General features: G+C 43.8%; 1 protein-coding gene across 3 annotated transcripts in view; it reads left to right on the top strand.

Moving 5' to 3' along the window:
• The window catches only part of SNX24 (sorting nexin 24), a 140569-nt gene that overhangs the window by 59033 nt on the left and 62067 nt on the right, over window positions 1-19469 (top strand). For all 3 annotated transcript variants that reach the window (XM_055141553.1, XM_055141554.1, XM_055141555.1), the window contains exon 2: window positions 16234-16317. In XM_055141553.1, the coding sequence (XP_054997528.1) occupies window positions 16234-16317 (84 nt within the window). The remainder of the gene's footprint in view (window positions 1-16233; window positions 16318-19469) is intronic.

The raw sequence follows: 19469 nt of genomic DNA, 5'->3' as shown, positions 1-19469 counted from the left end.
TTAGTAGGTGGGCAGGAAAGGAGTGGTCCTGCATTGAGAAGTCAGTTCGCTCTTTGGAGAGGGGGACTAAGGCCGCTGTCCTTGGACCCAGTCTGCTCCTGCCCAGGGTGGTTTGGGCAGTAAGGTCAGTAGGCCTGGTTACTCGTGGGTGAGGTCACATTGTTTCACCCTGGCCTGGGTGCCATGGAATTCATGCAGGTGACAGTTTCCCTTTGTGGGGACTTGGGGAGAAAGGCAAATGCCAAGCTGTGTAGGGCCATTACATACTGAGAAAATCGGAAGCCACTGGCAAGCATCTAGTCCCAGCAGACAGACAGACAGAGTTGGATTGTGATTGTATGACTGAGTGTCCATGAGGGACTCGAATATCTGATACAGCCTGTTCTGCTCATCAGTGAACATTTTCACACATAATGTTAAGAAGACATGGCATCAGGGAGACATCACCAATTCAGAAACACTAGCTAATCAAACCTGAAGAGTAAGTACAAAGAGAATTATTTTATCCATAATCTCATCCTGTTTTATTTTTGATCCACACTCAGTAGTGCTCAGGGCTTACTCTTGATCTGGTGCTCAGGGATTGTTCCTGACTGGCTCAGAGGACCACATGGGGAACAGGGAATCAAACCCAGGTCAAATGCATGCAAGGGAAGTGCCCTACCCACTGTCCTATCTCTCTAGAACCCCATCATTGTTAGTTTTTGTGCTAAAAACCCAGGGTCCCGCACACATTAGGCAAGTGCTCTGCTACTGAGCCATATCCTCAATCCCCAAGCTGATATTTAACTTTAAAAGATTTGGTGGTGGTGGTGGTGGTGGTGATGGTGGTGGTGATGGTGATGGTGATGGTAATGGTTTTCTTTTTTGCTTTTTGGTCCACACCCAGCAGTGCTTGAGGGATACCTGGAGCGTAGGATGACTCCCACAAGCAAAGCAGGAGCTCCAGCCATTGGCACCATCTCCCTTGCCCCAAGCTGCAGCTTGAAATAGAACAACCAGAGTAACATTAAAGACGGCAACTGCAGAAAATGGTTGCATCGCTCATAAAGCTTTACTTAACCAGAACTATCCTGTATTGTTTATCTTACATTTACGTTCGCCATATAAAAACACACTGCACATGACTTTGAAAATAAAAATCAATGAAAAATGTGCAATGGAACTGCCTTGCTTAACCAATTACCACCTTCTCTAAGTGTGGATGACACACGCCAGTGCCAGGGACTCTCCAGGTGCGGTGTGTAACAAGGCCAGCGCACACATGAATCACTGTCATTCCCCGTGTAGCATCAGCACTTCTAACCCAGGTATCGGGAAGTGCTGGAGAGGAATAGGGGGGAAAGGCCATTCCAAGAGCTTCTTGTATTGATTTCTTTTACCCCAAACAAAGAGATTCTCCTCGTTACATGATATATCATAATCACTTAATTTGCCCCACTTCTTTACAAAAGGGACAATGGATTCTGGGAAAGGTGTTGACTTGCAAAAATGCAATCACTTCTCAAGGGTTTTTTCCCCCCTTGGTTGTTGTTTGTATGGGTCATTTTCCCTTAGTAACATGACATCTGGGGTCCCTGTAGAGAAACAGAAAATGCAAAACCCTGATTCACTTTAGTTTGGTTTAGTTCACTTTAGACTTCAGTTTAAAGTCTACAGCCACTACCGTCTGTATCTGGACTCCGTCCAGGTTGGAGGTGGGGGCGGGAGCAAGCTTCCCCAGGCTTCGCCACTGGCCGACAGGAGCAGGTGTTCACAATAAATCCCCTCTAAGTCCCCTCTATCACCTGCCCGGGAACAGTTTTCCTGTCACTTTTCTGCACAAAGCCCTATGCAGCTTTGCTGTCCACCAATTTGGAGGCTATAAAAGTCACCCCCAGGACTGAAGAAAACATTGGCAGAAACTCTCCAGGATGTGAACCTCAGAGGTGTCCTCAACAGTTTGACTTCAGACAACACAAACAACAAAATTTTTTTTTCCTCAGACAATGTCTTTAATAACACCATTGTGAAATACAACAATTTTCACAATTTTTGTAGAACTGTCATTTGACTTCCACTTACTATTTTGTTGTAAGCAATATAAAATAAATCATATTGTGCCTGCTAAGAGGGTGCACCTGGGGAGGGTTGGGAAACTGGGGACCATGGTGGAGGGATGGTCACACAGGTGGTGGGCTGGTGTTACAACACTGAGTGATCGAAACAACTGTATTATGAAAAATCACTGTGTCACTGTCACTGTCATCCCGTTGCTCATCGATATGCTCGAGCGGGCACCAGTAACGTCTTCATTGTGAGACAGTATTATGAAAAAAGGCAAAAAAAAATTTTAAACAGGACTAAATCAAACTAAAGAGTTTCTCATGGCAAAAGAAAATTCAGACAAAAATAAGAGGATAGCCTACTGAATGGGAGAAAATATTTGCAGCCCACACAGAAGATGAAGGGCTAATATCTAAGATAGACAAAGCGTTTATAAATTTCACCAGCAACAAAAAAAAAAATCACCCTATCCAAAAATGGGGCTAGGAGATGAAGAGACACTTCTCCCCAAAGGACATATGGAGGGTCAGTAGGCATATGAAGCAAGCAAACCAACCAGCCAACCCCAAACTGAACCATCACTACTGAGCAGAGAAATTAAAGTCTAAATATGATATATCTCACATCACTGAGAATGGTTTAAGGCAAATATTAAAAACTTTCACGATCACAAAATCCCGTTAATCATCGATTTCTTGAGCGGGCTCAGTAACCTCTCCATTCACCCTCTCCCTGAGATCTTAGAAGTCTCTCTCGACTCTGCCCACCCAGTGATGTCGCACTGGAGACTCTTTCAGGGTCAGGGGAATGATATCCAGCTTGTTACTGGATTTAGTATATGAATACACCATGGGAAGCTTGCAAGGCTGTCCCATGTGGGCAGGAAACTCTCAGAAGTTTGCCAGTTTCTACCAGAGGGAGAAGTAGGCTACAAGATATCGCTTCTGGGAGCTTGCTTTTAAGTCTCTGGATGTTGGCCGTTGATGGAATTACACACACCTGGATTCCTCTGCCGGTACCTTCATGTGTGAGGCCCGTCCAAACGTGTGGAGAGGGGCCTCGAGCATGGCTGTAGCTAGGTTCCGGTGGTCTTCGGCCGCCAGGAGCTCTGCTCGGGGTGGGGAGGGAAGCTGGAGCCCATCCCTTCCAAGGGGCCCCGGGGAAGACAGCCAGGCGTGCAGGCAAGAGACTCTGCCTTAAAAACTTTAATATTTAATATTAGAGCAAATATTAAAATCTTTAATATCAGAACCAGTGTTCTAACAGGCAGCCCCCTTCTCTCCGTATTTGTAAACCTGAATTTACTTTTCTACTTTGCATGAACCATGTGCTGGTATTAACACACGTAGTGTGATGTTTTAAGTGATTTGGTTGATTATTAGGTTGTTTGATTTCTGCTTTCACAAGTATTGGAACCTCACTGTTCCACCTCACTGTCTTACCCGTTCAACAGAGCAGGCCGGCTACCTGCAATAAGTGCAAAAAAAAAAAAAAAAAATGGAAAGAAAAACTGAGCAAGGAAATAAATGGCAGGGCCAAGCACAAACTGGGAAGCATGTGCCTGCGCCTAAATGCTACCGTGGTATTTTAGGAAGGTGACAAGGGCAGCCACTGTGAAATAGAACCTTCAGGAAGTTAGAGTGGGGGCAAATTGTACAGAAAACTGCTTATAGACATCTTGTTGTAGGACAACACTAGACTGTTGTAAAGGCCCTAGAGTAATGAAAATTACTTTGTACTGGGCTCCTTAATTAGAAAGAAACTCACTCTGACTAGCTAGTTCTATTTTGAAGGTGAAAAGGGTCCATATTCAGATGTGACCTTGCATGTGACCAGCTCAGTGCAGTCCTTGGCACACTGCACAAGGTCCCCTGAGCACCACCAGGAGGAACACCTGAGCACAGACCTGAGCGCAGCCCTTGAGCATCACCAAGTGCAGCCCCACTGGTGTTGTGTTTTATTGACAAAAGGCTCACCTTGGACATGGTAGAGCGCATGGGAGAGCAGGTGTTTTTGATTACTAGAGTCAGGAAATGCAGTACCTTCCATCTTCTTCTACGATTCCGTGCAAATTTTAGTTGAGTTTGTTCTAAGTCCTTGTGGTTAAAACTCTAAGTCTCTCGGGGTTTTTTTTTATCAGGCTTCAGTTCCTGTGTCTTCAGAGAGATCCAGCCCTCAGGAATTGGAACTTTAAACCACTGTGTTCTGGAAACCATGGGGCTGAAGTAATATGACTCTATAATGTAGACATCTGACGGGCTAATAGTGTTTGGTAGGTTAAAATCCACCTTTTGCGTGGACTCAGTGAGAAATGTGTGCTAAGTCTTAACGTAGCTCAACTACGGGTTTGGAGACACGATTCATTCATCAACTGGGGGAGACCTGTGTCACTCTGAGCCACAGGGTCAATGTCTAATGGGGAACAGGACTCACTGCTTCACTGGGGCAAGGACAGGAGCCTCAAATCTGGCACCCACTGTAGGCACAGGGAAGTCTGATGCAGAAAAGGAAGATCTTGAAAGTGCATTGGTAGCCTCTTACTGTTAAGGTGGTAAAACCCAAAGCTCTTAGAAGATCCAGAGGCCCCAACATGAGCTTTTCTTCCTAGGTGACTAAATCCTCATTCCCTGAGGACTCGTAATTAACTGTCCATGAGTGTATACCACTGCTCAGAACCTTTCATGCAGCCCTTACTGTCCATTCAGGTCATCCACCATCCCTGCCAACACCTGATGTACTTCTCCATCCCCGTTTACCTTGCTGATAGCGGATGCATTTTCCCCAGCTCAGTTCCTGATGCCTTGTGCTTCGATTTGCCACTTCTGCCCTCCACCCCCAAACTCACCATTCCACGCTCATCAGGAACCCTAATGCCTCTTTAGCCTTTCATTTTTCTGTTTTTTTCTCTCTTTTTTTAGCTTTTCCTTTCTCAAGTGAACTCCATATGCAGGTGTCAACCTGTCCTGCTCTCACTGCTTCCTTCCCCTGATGAGTCACTACCCAAGTGTTCAGATCTTTACTTTTGCATCTGCTGAACCCTGCTAACTTCCTTCAGCTTCTACCTCCAACAAAGGAGGGAGAGAGAAAGAGACAGAGAAAGAGAACGGGGGGAGAGAGAGAGAGAGAGAGAGAGAGAGAGAGAGAGAGAGAGAGAGAGAGAGAGAGAGATTCTTTTTACCTTGGTTAGTGGAAGCATTGTACAGAGAACTAATGGATTTGTTTCCCAAAAAACTAGCATCTTTCTTAATTTATTAATAAAGACACAATGGCTCGAATATTTTTGTAGATTTGACCTCTAAGTAGTGAAGATAAAGTTTATCCTGTTTTCATTTTTCAAAGCAGAATGAAAGAAAGAGAATAAAGGTACTTGTTTAACATAATATGTGGTTTCTTGCCACAGCAACTCATATACGCAAAGTACCAGCAGTAGTCACACTTACAGAAAATCCAAGTCAAAGTTTTCTGATATTAAACTAATAAAATACTACTGACCAGTCAGCTTGTATGGCCTAATATATTTGCTGCATTTTTCCTTTCCTCCTGAATTGATTGATCGGCTTTGTGTCATATACAGTTTCGGAGAGAAAGAAAAATGAATGACTTTTCATCAATAACCAGTCAAAAAACTAACTAAAATTTGGCCATGCTAAGGTTTAGACTGAAAAGTTCTAATCAAATATATAGATACAATCAGGAAAATATTCCCTTTATAACCAGAGAGATTTAAAATGAAAACATTAATAGGAATTATGTCATTATTGGGACATCTGAAAGTAATATACAGGAAGAAATGCCAGCACTGCTATTTCATCTGTAGGAAAAACAAAATGTGATATCTTCCAGGATCAAATGTTAGTTGGTATGGTGCTAAGTGTAGAGCGTTTGCCTTGCACACCACTAACCTGAGTTCAATCCCCGGCATCCCCAATGAACCCCTGAGCACTTCCAGGACTAATTCCTGAGTCCAGAGCCAAAAATAACCCCTAAGCATGCCTGGGTATGACCCCTTCCCACAAAAAAAAATACAAAGATAAAAGCCATGACCCTAAAGAGCTAATGTAGGGGCCAGAGTGATAGTACAGTGGGTAGGGTGTTTGCCTTGTATGTGTCCGACCCAAGTTCAATTCCCAGTATCCCATATGGTCCCCTAAGCACCACCAGGAGGAATTCCTGAGTGCAGTTCAGGAGTGACCCCTGAACATCGCTCGGTGTGACCCCCCCAAAAATAAAAAAGCTAATGTCTGTCTTGATGGCTCGATGTTAGAAAATACACATTGGAGTCAGAGGGATAAAACAAGGGGAAGGCATTTACCTTACAAGCAGCCAATCCCAGTTTGATCCCTGGCACCCCACATAGGCATGAGCTCGTGACTGAGGCCCTACGACCCCAGGTATCTGTTGACTTTTCACTTAAGGTAAAAACATGAGGGCCAGGCTGCGGTTCAAAGTGGAAGAGCACTTGTGAGACCCTGGGTTCAATCCTTGGGTTGGTTCCCTGACTCCTTATGTTCCCAGCCCATTCCTGGTGAGGCGGTAGCCCCTTTGCCAGGTTCTTCAGTGCTCAAAGAGAAAGGAGCAGGCTTTCCCCAAGCTGAGGGGCCATGCTCCATGCCCAGTGCTGTCACCCTCTCTTTCTCTCCACGCATGTTTCTCTAAAGAATCGTTCTTTAAATAAAACTATTTTACTTTAAAGAAGCCTTTGGATCTCTATGGTGTTTCGCTCCACATTAATTCTGCAGCGTCTATCTGATTTCATTCTGTTTGTTATTTTGTAACTTTGATCATTTCTCTCCCCACTCCCATTTTTTGTTCATGTCCTGTGACTATAGTTAAGATAAAATATTTTGCCCCTTTCATTCAAACCCCTTCTCAGCTTCTCTCCTATTTTCCCTCCTAATTTTGCTACAGTGCTTTACGTGAGCAAGACTGAAAAATGTTTCTCTAAAAATTACCGACTTGCAGGTTTAAGATTGAGTCTGAGAAAACTAAGTCCAAATGTTATAAACATAAATGCATGTGCATACTTTCATCAATGTTTATGATTTCACCATGTACTCCAGTGTTTTAAACAATAGAGAAGAAAATGTAGCCTTATAAACTATTAAATCTTTTTACTCGGTGGAATGGGTTGCAGGCATTATTTCAAATGGATGATAAATGGATGTTCTTTATTATTTTCAAAGTGACACCCTTTGTGTCATACAGTTTTGTTTAGTTTCCTTAGAATTTCTAGGCGCTTTTTGTTCATTTATTATTGGTTTGGGGACCACACCCAACAGTGCTCAGGGCTTACTCCTGACTGCTCAGAGACCATTGCCCGTGGTACTCTGGGGACCATATGGGGTGTCAGGGATTGAGCCTGGGTTGGCTGCGTGTTAGGCAAGTGCCTACCCTGCTGTTCCATCACTCTGACCTCAGTCTTTTTTTTCCCTTCGAATAGAGAGTGTCAAAGGCTTTGACACTGTTGCTGGGGCTTCATTAATTGTTACTGGTTGTAGACCTGTTTTCTCTTCCACAATGTTCTTGGACATCTGGACTTCTCTTTTAGTTTGAGTCATTTTCTGGCTCTAAGCTACAGTTTGAGGTCCCCTGCATTTTGTGTCTAGCTGAGATGCCATAGTTTCTTGGTTTGTGTTTTTAATTCCCCTTTAAAAATTCCTTAGAGAAAATTTTCTGCACATTTACCTAATAGATAAAACCACCATTCTTCTTCCCGCATGCCTGCAAAGAGTACTTTCCCTTGGAGAAGAATCTGGCTGGGTATGGAATTCTTGGTAAAGGGTCATTTACCTCCAAATTTTGAAAGAATTTGAAGCTAAAATTTCAGACCAGGTTTTCTGTGGTTTTCCCTAGATTCATGGATAATATTCTTGTAAAACTCTGCAGCTCTGTTTTGTGTTTGTGTGGTGGGCCAGAGGCAATGAATATGGCAGTGTACAATATGGTGTCATCTTCGTCTTTTTTCTTGCCTTTTTCCATCAGCATATTTGGCAATGCTTTTTTTATTATTGTAATTTTTATTTTAAAAAATCCGTGTCCTGTCTTTGCTTGGATTGTGGTAAATCCTTTTGTTCTTGCCAGCTAAGGAAATTAAGACTTGTTTTATTTTTGAGTTTTGCTCTGACTCTAGTTCTAGTGTTTTTATGTTTGTTTGTTTGTTTGTTTGTTTGTTTTGAGGCTGGGGGGGTTGGTGGGGAGAGGGGTGGACCACACCTGGTGGTTTTCAGAAGCTACACCTGACTCTGTGCTTAGGGCTCTCTTGCTGTTCATGCTCAGAGCACCATAAGGTTCCAGGGGTCAAACTGGGGTCATTCATATCCGAAGCAAGCACCTTGACCCCTTGGACTATCTCTATAGCCCTTGGTTTTGTTCTTACTGTTGTTTTTTGTTTTTTTTATCACCTGGAATCTCTCTCTCTCCCCCTTGCCCTTTGGAGTATCATGAATTTCCTTTGCAATGGGGAATCATGTTTTTAAAACTCACACAAGTTTAAACATACCTCAGTCTTCCACAGCTGTGTTATCCTGTAGTGGCAACTATTTTAGAATTGTTCTTTCCTTAAGCTATGGTTTATTTAAAGTATGACATTTTCTTTAAAAAAATTTTTTTTAATGCCTGAAATTTCAAAGATAGAAAAAGGTTAGCAGCTTCTCCACAGAGAAGTGTAGACAATTGAATTAATAATGTCTTTTTTTTCAAGATGGCATTTTAGAATAGAGGATGAAAAATATAAAGCTCAGAAGACCAATAAATTAAAGTCTAATGCTTAGTTTTATTGAACTATAAATTTACTTAAAAATCAGCTTTCATGGTAATTTATAATCTGAGCATTTCTTACCAGTTCTCCCTCATTAAAAAACATAAACTGTTGGTTTGTATGAATTAAGATGTTTTGAGAACCTGACTCCCAGTAGACACACAGTAAAATGGTTCTCTTATTTAACTTCTTGTGATGGAATAATAATCCCATTTGTTTTATTTTCCTTTATTTTCTCCCTTCGTGCCAGGGATCAAACCCTGGGTCTTACACATGCAACACATATGTGCTGCTTCAGAGCCACAGCCTTTGGCCCTGTATGTTGTATCTTTATTATTTATTCTGACTCAAAAAAGGAGGACATGTTGGTTTCAAACCTAGGGTTAATATTGTGCTTTGTTTTGATTATTGTTATCATTCAATGTGATATGTTACATATAAATATAAACATATAGTAAATCATTAAATATATAAGAAAAGCTGATAGTGTCTTTCAGGTGTTTTATTTTATTTTATTTTATTTTATTTTTTGCTTTTTGGGTCACACCCAGCGATGCTCAGGGGTTACTCCTGGCTTTGCACTCAGAAATTACTCCTGGCAGTGCTTTGGGGACTATATGGGATGCCGGGGATCGAACCCGGGTCGGCCGCGTGCAAGGCAAACGCCCTACCCGCTGTGCTATCACTCTGGCCCCTCTTTCAGGTGTTTTAGATTCTCAACATAGCAGTTTGAATCTGTGAGGTACTTGGAACATGGGACTTTGTAGAACTCTCCCGCTGTGATTGCATGGCACTTCAGTTACTAGACACTCATCCTTCTTATGAGAAAGCATTTTTGTTTTGCTTTGTGGAAGTGAAGAGTGTTGTAAGGTATAAGCTTCTGACCACCGAGACAATTAATGTCTAAGGTCTTCTTAACTTCAAGTCCATTTTATTTCTTAGATATGTTTCTAAAAAAATTCCGGGTCAGTATAACAAAAAGTATTCTGTGATTGATTTCCTGTATAATCTCAGAGATATTTTTGCAAAGTCTCTAACATATAAATGTCTCCTAGGAATCAAAACTTCCTTTCAAAGCTGCATTTATTTTCCTTTACTATTTAATTTTCAAGAAGTTAATAATTATCCTAGGCCTTTGGATGTAATTTAGTCATCTGAACATTGTAATTTGTGTGTTTTCAAGCAAACATACATTAAATCCTTAATAAGTTTATTTTGTTGCATAAAGCCTTCCTAGTTTTATGCAAAAAAATGTTTCTGAAATCTCTAAGGGCAAGGAAGTATCTAGTAGAGAGTTAGCGAGGTCAGTCCAGCCCTCCTGAAATTTTATGTGGGAAGTTTGTAAAGAAAATTTAAGCACTACTCCTCACCCTGATCAGATTGACACGAGTAGTTTTCATCTCACTCATCAGAGTGCCTAAGTGGTGACAACGAGAGTTGGCTGAAATGGGACACAGAGTCTGTACCTCCATATGGGTCATAGTGTGACTCAGTGTACTCGAGGGGGATAAATCTGGCAACAGTTTTGCATTTTGTTTTATGTTGGTACACATATACAGGACCAAGGAGTATTTTTATGCATCTTTCATCTTTATCATATATATAGTATATTAGTACATATATAATGTGAAAGGGGTAGATATTATATACATTTGAAGTCTATAGGGTACATATGTTGACACTTTACCGATATATACAAATATGAACTATATGCCATATGTGCACTTACCTACAGAGGATGAGCATGCTTTATAGAGTATAAAATAAATACATGTGTATCTTTGAGTCTATGCATAATCAGCAAGAACTACAATAATTGCATATCCTTCTTAGAGTCCTGAGTACATTCAGTATAAGATCCATACATAAGAGTACTATGTAGTCATGAAAGAGTGAATGTGACAAAACGTGAACAGTAAAGGTATTTAGAGGGACTGAATGAAAAAACTAAAGTAAAAGAACTACAGTATGAGATGGTTACAGTTATATCTAAAAGTAAAATCATTTTCATATAATTGCAACCATGCAGGACTTGACATATATGTATGCAGACAATTTCTGAAAGAATTTTTAAGATACCTTTTGAGTCAAGAACTTACACATCTTATGTAAGACTCTTGCTTTTTTTTTTTTTAAGTTTATAGCCTTTAAGTTTGTTTTTGTAGCCGTGGTTTGTTTAGGGGCCACATCTGGTGGTACCGCTCATATCTGGGTTGATCAGGTGGTGCTGAGGATTGAACCCTTGTGTGCGAAGTTGTACTCCAGCTCTTTGAGCCATCCCCCAAGCCCTACTTTGGATTTCAAAAAAAATTTTTTTGGTAAGTGAACATTATTTATTTATTTATTTATTTATTTATTTATTTACTTTTTACAGTGCCAGGGATTAAAACCAGGCACTTCACATGTGCAGGGCATGTGCTCTACCACTGACCTACTTCTCCCTAGCCCTCAATCAACTAATCCTTGGTTTGGTGCTCTGTTAGTGTTAGGGACTGAACATGAGTTTCCCAGTTCAAGACATGTGATCCAGACCTTGACTTATCTCCCTGAACCCTAATTTATTTAATAGTGGCCTCATTCGGTAGTGCTCGGGGCTATATGGTGCTGGAGAGTCGAACTCGGCCTCAAGTATGCAAGGCTTGCACTCTGTCAACTTGAATGATAGCCCACATACTATTTTTATAAGCGAACCATCAAGCTCAGATGTGAAACTGTAAGGAAGGAGGGTGGGGGTTGGAGAGATCACAAGCCCAACCTGAGGAAGTAGTAGAAAGAAGTGCAGTGTCTGGTTAGTGTGGAAGGATCAGGGGCTCCAAAGAGTTGGGGGTGAATACCTCAGAACCTTGTTGCATTGCCTAGGTAAACTGTGTTCCTGCAAAGAGTCCTCCAGAGGACAAACCCTGGGAGGATGGGGGAGGAGAGGGTGTTCTCACTTCAGAAAGTATGGGAGTATTGCAAGAATTAGTTCAGTGGCACAGGAAAAGAGCTTAGAGCACTACTTGCGTAGAATCAGTGCTGTAAAAACTTCTGCCGTTACTGTTGCTGTCAGTATTATCATCTGAGAAGGTTAAGTATTTTTAAAATAATCATTTAAAAATTAGCTGGCCTTAAGCTTCCGTGTGTCTTTTCTGGGCTTTTTGTTTGTTTGTTTGTTTGTTTGTTCGGGGGGCTGCATCTGGCAGTGACTGTTTACCTTTTTTACATGACATTTTCCATGTTTTATTTACAAACATGGCTAACGTGCATATGCATTGAATCAGTGATAATCTCGGTTACTTACAGAAACGTTTTAGGTTTTTTTTTCTTAGTCAAACATGGGGGTTTTTTGTTTGTTGTTTTCTTGGTAATACTTTTTCTCTTTCTCTTGCTGCTTTTTAAGTTCTCTCTTACAACTGGGTTACAATATGTGTTGATTTTGTTGTTTCTTTGACATTTTCTATATTTGTTATGTTTGTGTCCACTGGTCTTCTCGGACCTGTGGGTTTTTAATTTCCATCAAATTGGAAGACATTGGGGGTCATGATTTATTCAAATATATTTGTCTTTCTCTCCAACTCCACCTTGACTTCCCCTACCATGGTGGATGGGGTAAATAAATGTCCAATCCATATGTTCAGTTTACATTTAAAGTTCTCCCATAGTTCATTGATGCTCTAATTATATTTCAGTTCTTCCCCAAATTTTATTTTAGAGTTTCTGTTACTAGGTTTTCAAGTTTACTTTTTTTTTTCTACTGTGGCTGATCTTCTGTTCCATCTGGAGTTTATTATTATTATTATTGTTGTTGTTGTTGTTATTGTGTTGATTGCATATGTGAGGACTCAGTCTTGTTTTTTTTTGTCTTGTTTCTATTTTTTTGCATCTCCACTTAGCATGGTCAGCCTTGTCTCTGCATTCTAGGGTAAAAGAAATTCTCTTTAAAATCAACTATGTCAATGCTTTTGTCTAGCAGTTGTATCATCTGTGTCACTTTCAGATCAATTTTGATTGATTAGTTTTTCTTCTCTTGATGAGTTGTGTTTACTGCTCTTTTGATTGGGTGGCCGACTGTGAATTTGATCTTATGAGGTGCTGGGTATTTTTACGTGCCTACGAATAGTCTCGCGCTGCCGTGTGGTTACATGACTGGGAGGCGCTGCTGTCTCTTCAGCTCTCACCTTGATGCTGGTCACGCTGGACTGAAGAGCCTTCAGTCTGCAGCTAGTTTTGGCTCCCCACTGCGCCCCACCCCCCCAGCCCTCCTGAGGGTCCCGAGATTTGCCACCCTGGCTTCGAGGAACAGACACTCTCTGAGACTCTCTGAGCTCTTGCTTCCACCTCGACAGGTGCTGGTGAGGCTCAGATGAATGTTTGGAATGAGATGACCTAGGGCAGGTTTAGGGGTTCTCTCTGGGTGCAGCTCACACCCACCCCCACTGCCCAACCCAGGGTCTGCCAGGGTCCTTACAGGCTCTAACCAGTTTGTCCTTTCCCGGGTCCTCCGGCCCAGTGACTCGAGTGCCCCTTTTCCATGTATTTTGTTCAGCCTTTCTGTTGTTCCAAGTGTCAGGGCAAATCAGCTCCTTATTTATTCTGTCTTGGCCCAAGATGGAATCTGCCAGCTCTCGGCTTTCAGTTGGGAGTTTTAGCACAGCATCCTGGGACACCTCTGGGTACTGGCCTCCAAGCCTGCAGACTGGACTCACACACAAGCTCTCGGACCTCCCAGCACCGTAGTTCCTGGAGTCTGCTCTGCCCCTGTCCTGAGCAACCTCTGCCCCAGTGCTCTTTGCCTTGACCTCCAGAGCACCCTGGGCTCCTCTCCTCCATGTTTGTTCCTATGTACAGTTGGGACCCCGCAGGGCTCCCCAGGTTTTGTTTGCTGCTGAATCCCCAGTGCCGAGAATATCTCCCGGACGCTCAGGGGTTCCTCCATAAACAGGTGGAAGCCCGTTGGATTCGGTGCATGGCAGGTTCCAAACTGGAGCCTCCCTTACCTGAGCGGGAGAGTAACGAAGAGGGGCTTGCTAGGAAAGCAAAGCAGGAAGGGGCTTTTCCCTCCAGCATGGACATGGCCTGGAACTCAGATGAGGAGGCGGGGGAGTCTGGCATGGAATTTAAGAAAATAGGATTTATTAAATTGTCTCTACTTCTTGCTACATATTGTCATGGAAATTTTGATTAAGCAGCAGCCTCCCAAGATGTTTTCAAGAAAAAAAAAAAAACCTAAAGGAAGAGTCTATAGTTTTGGGTACAATGTGCATTTTTAAAATGGCAGCATCATAGAAACAGGAGAGTTAAAATGTATCAGGCTTTTCTGAGTGTAAGTATATGTGAGTGGGTATGCATGAGGGGGCGTGTCTGTGCTAGTATGTGCTTATGAATTATGTGTGTGTGAGAGTGTTTATACGTGTGTATGAGTGGATAAGTATATGAGAGTGTGTGTTATGTGAGAATCTGTGTATAAATGTGTGTATGCTTGTGTGAGTGCATGAGTGTGTGTCTGTGTTTATGAAGGGTATGCATGAGTGAATGTGTGACTGTGAATGTGTGAGTATATGTGAAATGACGTCCCAGTAAGTACACATATAAGTGTGTGTATGAGTATTGTATGAGTGCGTGCATGCGTGTGTGTGTGTGTGTGTGTGTGTGTGTGTGTGTGTGTGTGTGTGTGTGTGATGAACCCTCAATAACTGGACCTAGGACAATACCTCACTGATCTCCTGCAGCTTAACAGATGGAAACTCCTTGGATGGCGCCCACATTGTCCTGATTTAAGTTTGGGGCCTGACCCCCAAAAAGGGGCTCAGCATCCTATTACCATGCCCCCACCTTCAAACTCTGCTTCTTTTGTTTGTGTTTCTCGGGGTGTTTTCCTCATTCTATTTCTGGCAGGTCCTATGAAGAAGAATCATTTTCTTCAGTGAGTTTGTAAAAAATTCTTTCTTCAACAACAAAAAAAACCCCTGTAATTTGAGAGTTGGAAGCATATGCATATGTTTTTAGGGGAAACTATTTTACTTATTCCCCAAACTATGTTTGTTAGGGAAAATTCTTGAAAAACCAAATGTTGGTTTAAAATATTAAATTTGTGAAAGAGAAATTTACTGCTTATTTAATTAAGGCTCGTTTCTTAAACAGAGCCATGCCGCAGAAGAATGTTTCTTGTTTGAAGAAGCATGGAAATACAAACATGTTTTATGAGTTTTTGTTTTGTGGTATGGGGGGTCAAACCCAGGGCCTTACTCATGGAGGCATGAGCAGTGTACTGAGCGCTGTCCTCTGCCCCACACTTTTGCTTTATTTTGCTTTTGTTCCCCCCATGACCCCACCCTGCAGTACTTGGGGATATTCCCTGTGCCAGGCAGCGATGGAACCCATCTGCCCCCGCCCGCTCAGCCATCTCCCTGGTCCCTGCCCCATGATTCATACTTATGAATCCGCCTTATTGCAGACTTGCCTAAAACCTAACATGCAGATGAGATGAAACACGGGCCCGTAGGGATCTCTCCAATCCCAAAGGTGTGCCCCGTGTCTCCCGGGCTCCATGGACAGTGGCTCTTATGTGGTGAGGGAGCATGTTCTTAGGACCCAAGTGCCGGGGACCCTGGGGCTGACTTCTCAGAAGGGCATGGGGACGGGCAGCCACTGGGCTGTCTCCCTGCCCCGTGGGGTGCCACAGGCTCTGTGCCGAGCTTTGGGAATCACCTCCTCACAGAGGTGTCCAGGGCCATGCCCAGTGCACCCCACCCCATCCCCCCAGCCCCAGTTCCCAGTTCTGACCCACTGACCCGAGAATCAGGGAAGTGTCACACGGGGTCTGCTAATGAGAGCACCGTCGGCCGGGCCCTTCAACCGTCCAGAGTGCTGGGCAGGAGCTGTCACTCATGTCCCTCGGGGGAGGACAAACCTTTGCTACATTTTCTCCTCCGGGCAGCAAATGGCAGCAAAGCCCAGCTGAGACTGGTGATGAATATGCAGGCGGGGAAGACGCGAACCGAGAATGCAGGGAGGCTGCGTGATGGTCTTAGAGGAGCCACGGCCCGTCCAGCCTCACAAGGCCCAGAGGGGAAGCCGCCCCGGCCGGGCCAGGGATTTGCTGCCGCTGACCATGGGGGCCACGACATCCGCCTCGGAGTCCCTTGTGGTTCTGGGCGGGTTAGCGTGGAGAGGGAGGCTGCTCACTGAGGCACGGGAACCCCCAAGTTCCTCACCCTTGGCGGTGTTTGTGGAGGAGACTGCTGTGGCATGGTAACCTTTGGGCCACGCGAGCTCGCTCATCAATCAGTGCTGCGGGGCCAGTCTCCCGAGCCTTTCTGGGTTGGGGTGGGGGGTCGGCCGCTATAATTAGAGGGATGAAATTTATCATGGTCACAAACTTACCACTTCAGACAATTGAGGATTTGGAACTGGTGGAATTAATCTTTTTTTTTTTCCCTTCCCCTCCGTAGGTGTTTAAGATAGAAGTGCTAATGAATGGAAGAAAACATTTTGTTGAAAAGAGATACAGCGAATTCCATGCCTTGCACAAAAAGGTAACTTGTTTCTTCTCTTCTCCACGTGGCACTTGGCATTACTGAGGTTCAGATTGCTTTCCGGGGTTCCTAGGAGCATGGCTGTGTCTTGGACCTTTGATTTCTTTTATCAAAAAGCCCGTTTGTTTTCTGATAAAGTAAGTGGTGTCATCCCATGTCCTCTTGTTGATATGGGCTTTCTGCTAAGACCTTCCACAGGGACAGATGCACGAGCTGAGTGTTATGGAAGCACAGAGGAAGGCCCAGTCCCAATTTTATCCATGAAGGATACTCAGTTTGCTTTACAGGGAGGGGTTGGGAATGGGGGGAGCGAATGATGGGTTTATAGGGGAGAAATTTGATGACTTCACCTTATACTTTGTTGTGTGCCTGAAAAAGACTGAGCCTACATCTGAAGACCCTGGGGACGACGGGGAAGAAGGTGTCTGGCCTTCTTGTGAGTCTGAAAGGCTTCTTTTCAAGGCTGAAGTTTTAGTTCTCAGATCTAGGGTATTAGAATTCTCCAATGAGGTGCCAGAGCGATAGTACAGCGAGTAGGGTGTTTGACTTGCACATGGCTGACCCAGGTTCAATCCCCGGCATCCCATAGGGTCCTCCAGGGCAGCCAGGAGTAATTCCTGAGTGCAGAGCCAGGAGTAACCCCTGAGCACTATTGGGTGTGATCCAAAAAGCAAAAACAATAAAATAATTTTTTACAAAGCTTCCAATGAAGCAAGAGGGTGAAAGGAAGGGATGAGGATGGGTAGAAATGGGCAGGCAAGAATCCTAGAGTGGACCCTTCATTAAATATTATCCAAACTATAAATTATTACTGAGTTTCAGAGATTATCTTAATAACTAGTACTGCCTTTTGAAATTTCCAAGAAAATTACCATGATTCAATGCTGTCTCCTATTTTTTCTTTTTTGGGGGGAGGGGGTAATTTTGGCTACAGCTGGTGTTCCTCAGAGATTACTCCTGACTCTTCACGCAAGGATTACTCCTGGTGGGCCTGAGGGACCTCATGCAGTACAGGGGCTCAAACCCAGGCTGGTCATACACAAGCACCCTACCCACTGTGCTATATTGCTCCTGTCTGACTGTTTTCCATCTGTACACATGCATATGTACAAATCTGTGTATATATGTATTTTATAGGCGAGTTATACAATACATACATCCACACATAATATAGAAAATATAGAATATTCGCTCTTGTTACTCTTGAGAAAGAAGATAAGAAAGATACTGTGCCGAGGACAAATCTATTCTTTCCATTTCCTCAAAAACCTTTTATATTTTCTGAAAAATGCCAGCGTGTAAGTGATGTGGGGGACTGATTTTTCTGTGTGAAGGATCATGCAGCACTGAAACATTGCCCCCACTCCTTTGGGAGGAGAGGCCTTCGTCGCGGCACTCGGGGAACCATGCAGGAGGGTGTCTGCTCTCGTCCCTGGAGCTACACCCCTCACACATACATACTTCCTCTTTTCTGAAGACTAAAATACTGAGTATTGGTTACAGCAGGATATTACTGAGAAATCAGGGCATCTGTTTCCCTTAGTTTTCTTTTGAAGAAGCATTTCAAGCTTTACATACGTTTTTGTTCAGGGACAAGCAGTGATTTTCACTGAATTCTCCAGCTAAAACTTGGGTGACATCCACATTTGCTTCTAATAGAAGCAGTAGAGGTGAGCACAGATTTGGGGGGCGTGGTTGCCTGCCTCTGAGTTTACCAGGGCAACAGCGCAGGGGCCTGTGGAAGAAAGAGCCTGGAAGCCGAGTCTCCCACTGGTCAGAGAATCCTCAGTTTCCTTGAGTTTTGAGACAGTTGATTCTAGCAAGATTCCTGCTGAACACCTCTTGAGGGAGGGAGGGAGGAAGGGAGGGTAGAAGGGAGAGAGAGAGAGAGGGAGGGAGGGAGGGAGCGAGGGAGGGAAGGAAAGAGAGAGAGAAAGAGGGAGGGAGGGAGGGAGAAAAGGGAGGGGGAGAGGGTGTCCCCTCGACAATCCCCCCAGGAGATCAGAGCCTGCGCCCATTCCCTGCCCAGCCTCAGATTGCCAGCACCAGCCTGTCAGAAGCAGGCCTGCACCCAGCTCCCCATGACCCTGACCCCACCCAGCTGACCCCTGACCCCTGCCCTGCAGCAGCCCCATGACAGGTCCAGCTGGGTGACGCCAATTAGGCCTGCAGGCAAAGGCTGCCCTGGTCTCTGCTAGAATGCTGTTTCCTCCTTCTGAAGAGGACTCGCTCCCCGTGATCACACACTTCATGGGCAGTCACTGTTGGGTGTACGTGTGAGGGGCTGTCGGGGCATTAACTTGATTTTCTAGGATGCTTCTCTCGGTTTCTGAAGTTTGGTTGCCAAGCGAAGCTACTCCTGCAGCATGACTCTCCAGACGTCAAGGAGCCGAAAGGGTCCCGAGCTCTCAGTGTTCCATAGTTCTCAGCAGGCCAGTGCAGCATCCTCACAGGGCCAGGGAGAGGAGCAGCCTCACGGGTGGCTGTGGTTGGGACACACCAGCCAGCATTCGGAGATTAAGAGCTGAACAGGCTGCTAGAGCTCTCGTGTACTTGCCTTGTGATTAGGTTAGATTTGGGAGGGGGGCGGGGAAAGGAAATTATGAAAGACGGTATCAATAATGGGCAGTATAAATAATGTAGAGATGTAAAAGTGTGTGTTAAGAATTGAAACAGGCAGAACCTTTCTTCTGAGTATGAAATTTGGCTGATTTTTTTCTGCCACACTATGTGACTTTCTCCTTTTACTATGATTCTGGTTTCTTTCTGTTTGTATTTTGCTGTTGCTAGTTTTTGTTTTCTTTTATGTTTGGGGAGGGGGAAACACCCACCATTGCTCAGGGCTTAATCCCGGCTCTGTGCTCAGGATCATTCCTGGTGGAACCATATGGGTGCTGGGGATCGAACCCAGGTCTGCTGCATGTAAGGCAAATGATTTGTATCTGCTCTACTATCTCTTGGGCCCCTTAGTGCGATTTTTTGACATATATATGTGTATATACATATATATATATACACACATATATTGAGTTTTATTATGTATTTAAGATACTATCTTTTTACAGAAAATGCCTCTCTTTGAATGCTGTTTAATCTGTCCTCCTGTTCTCATTTTAGGTCTGTGCTCGTGGTTTTCTTGAGTAGACCCACTC

The sequence above is a fragment of the Sorex araneus genome, chromosome 6, assembly GCF_027595985.1.
Source record: "Sorex araneus isolate mSorAra2 chromosome 6, mSorAra2.pri, whole genome shotgun sequence".
NCBI lineage: Eukaryota > Metazoa > Chordata > Mammalia > Eulipotyphla > Soricidae > Sorex > Sorex araneus.
The sequence above is the reverse complement of the archived record's forward strand: the minus strand, read 5'-3'. Positions and strand labels throughout refer to the sequence as shown.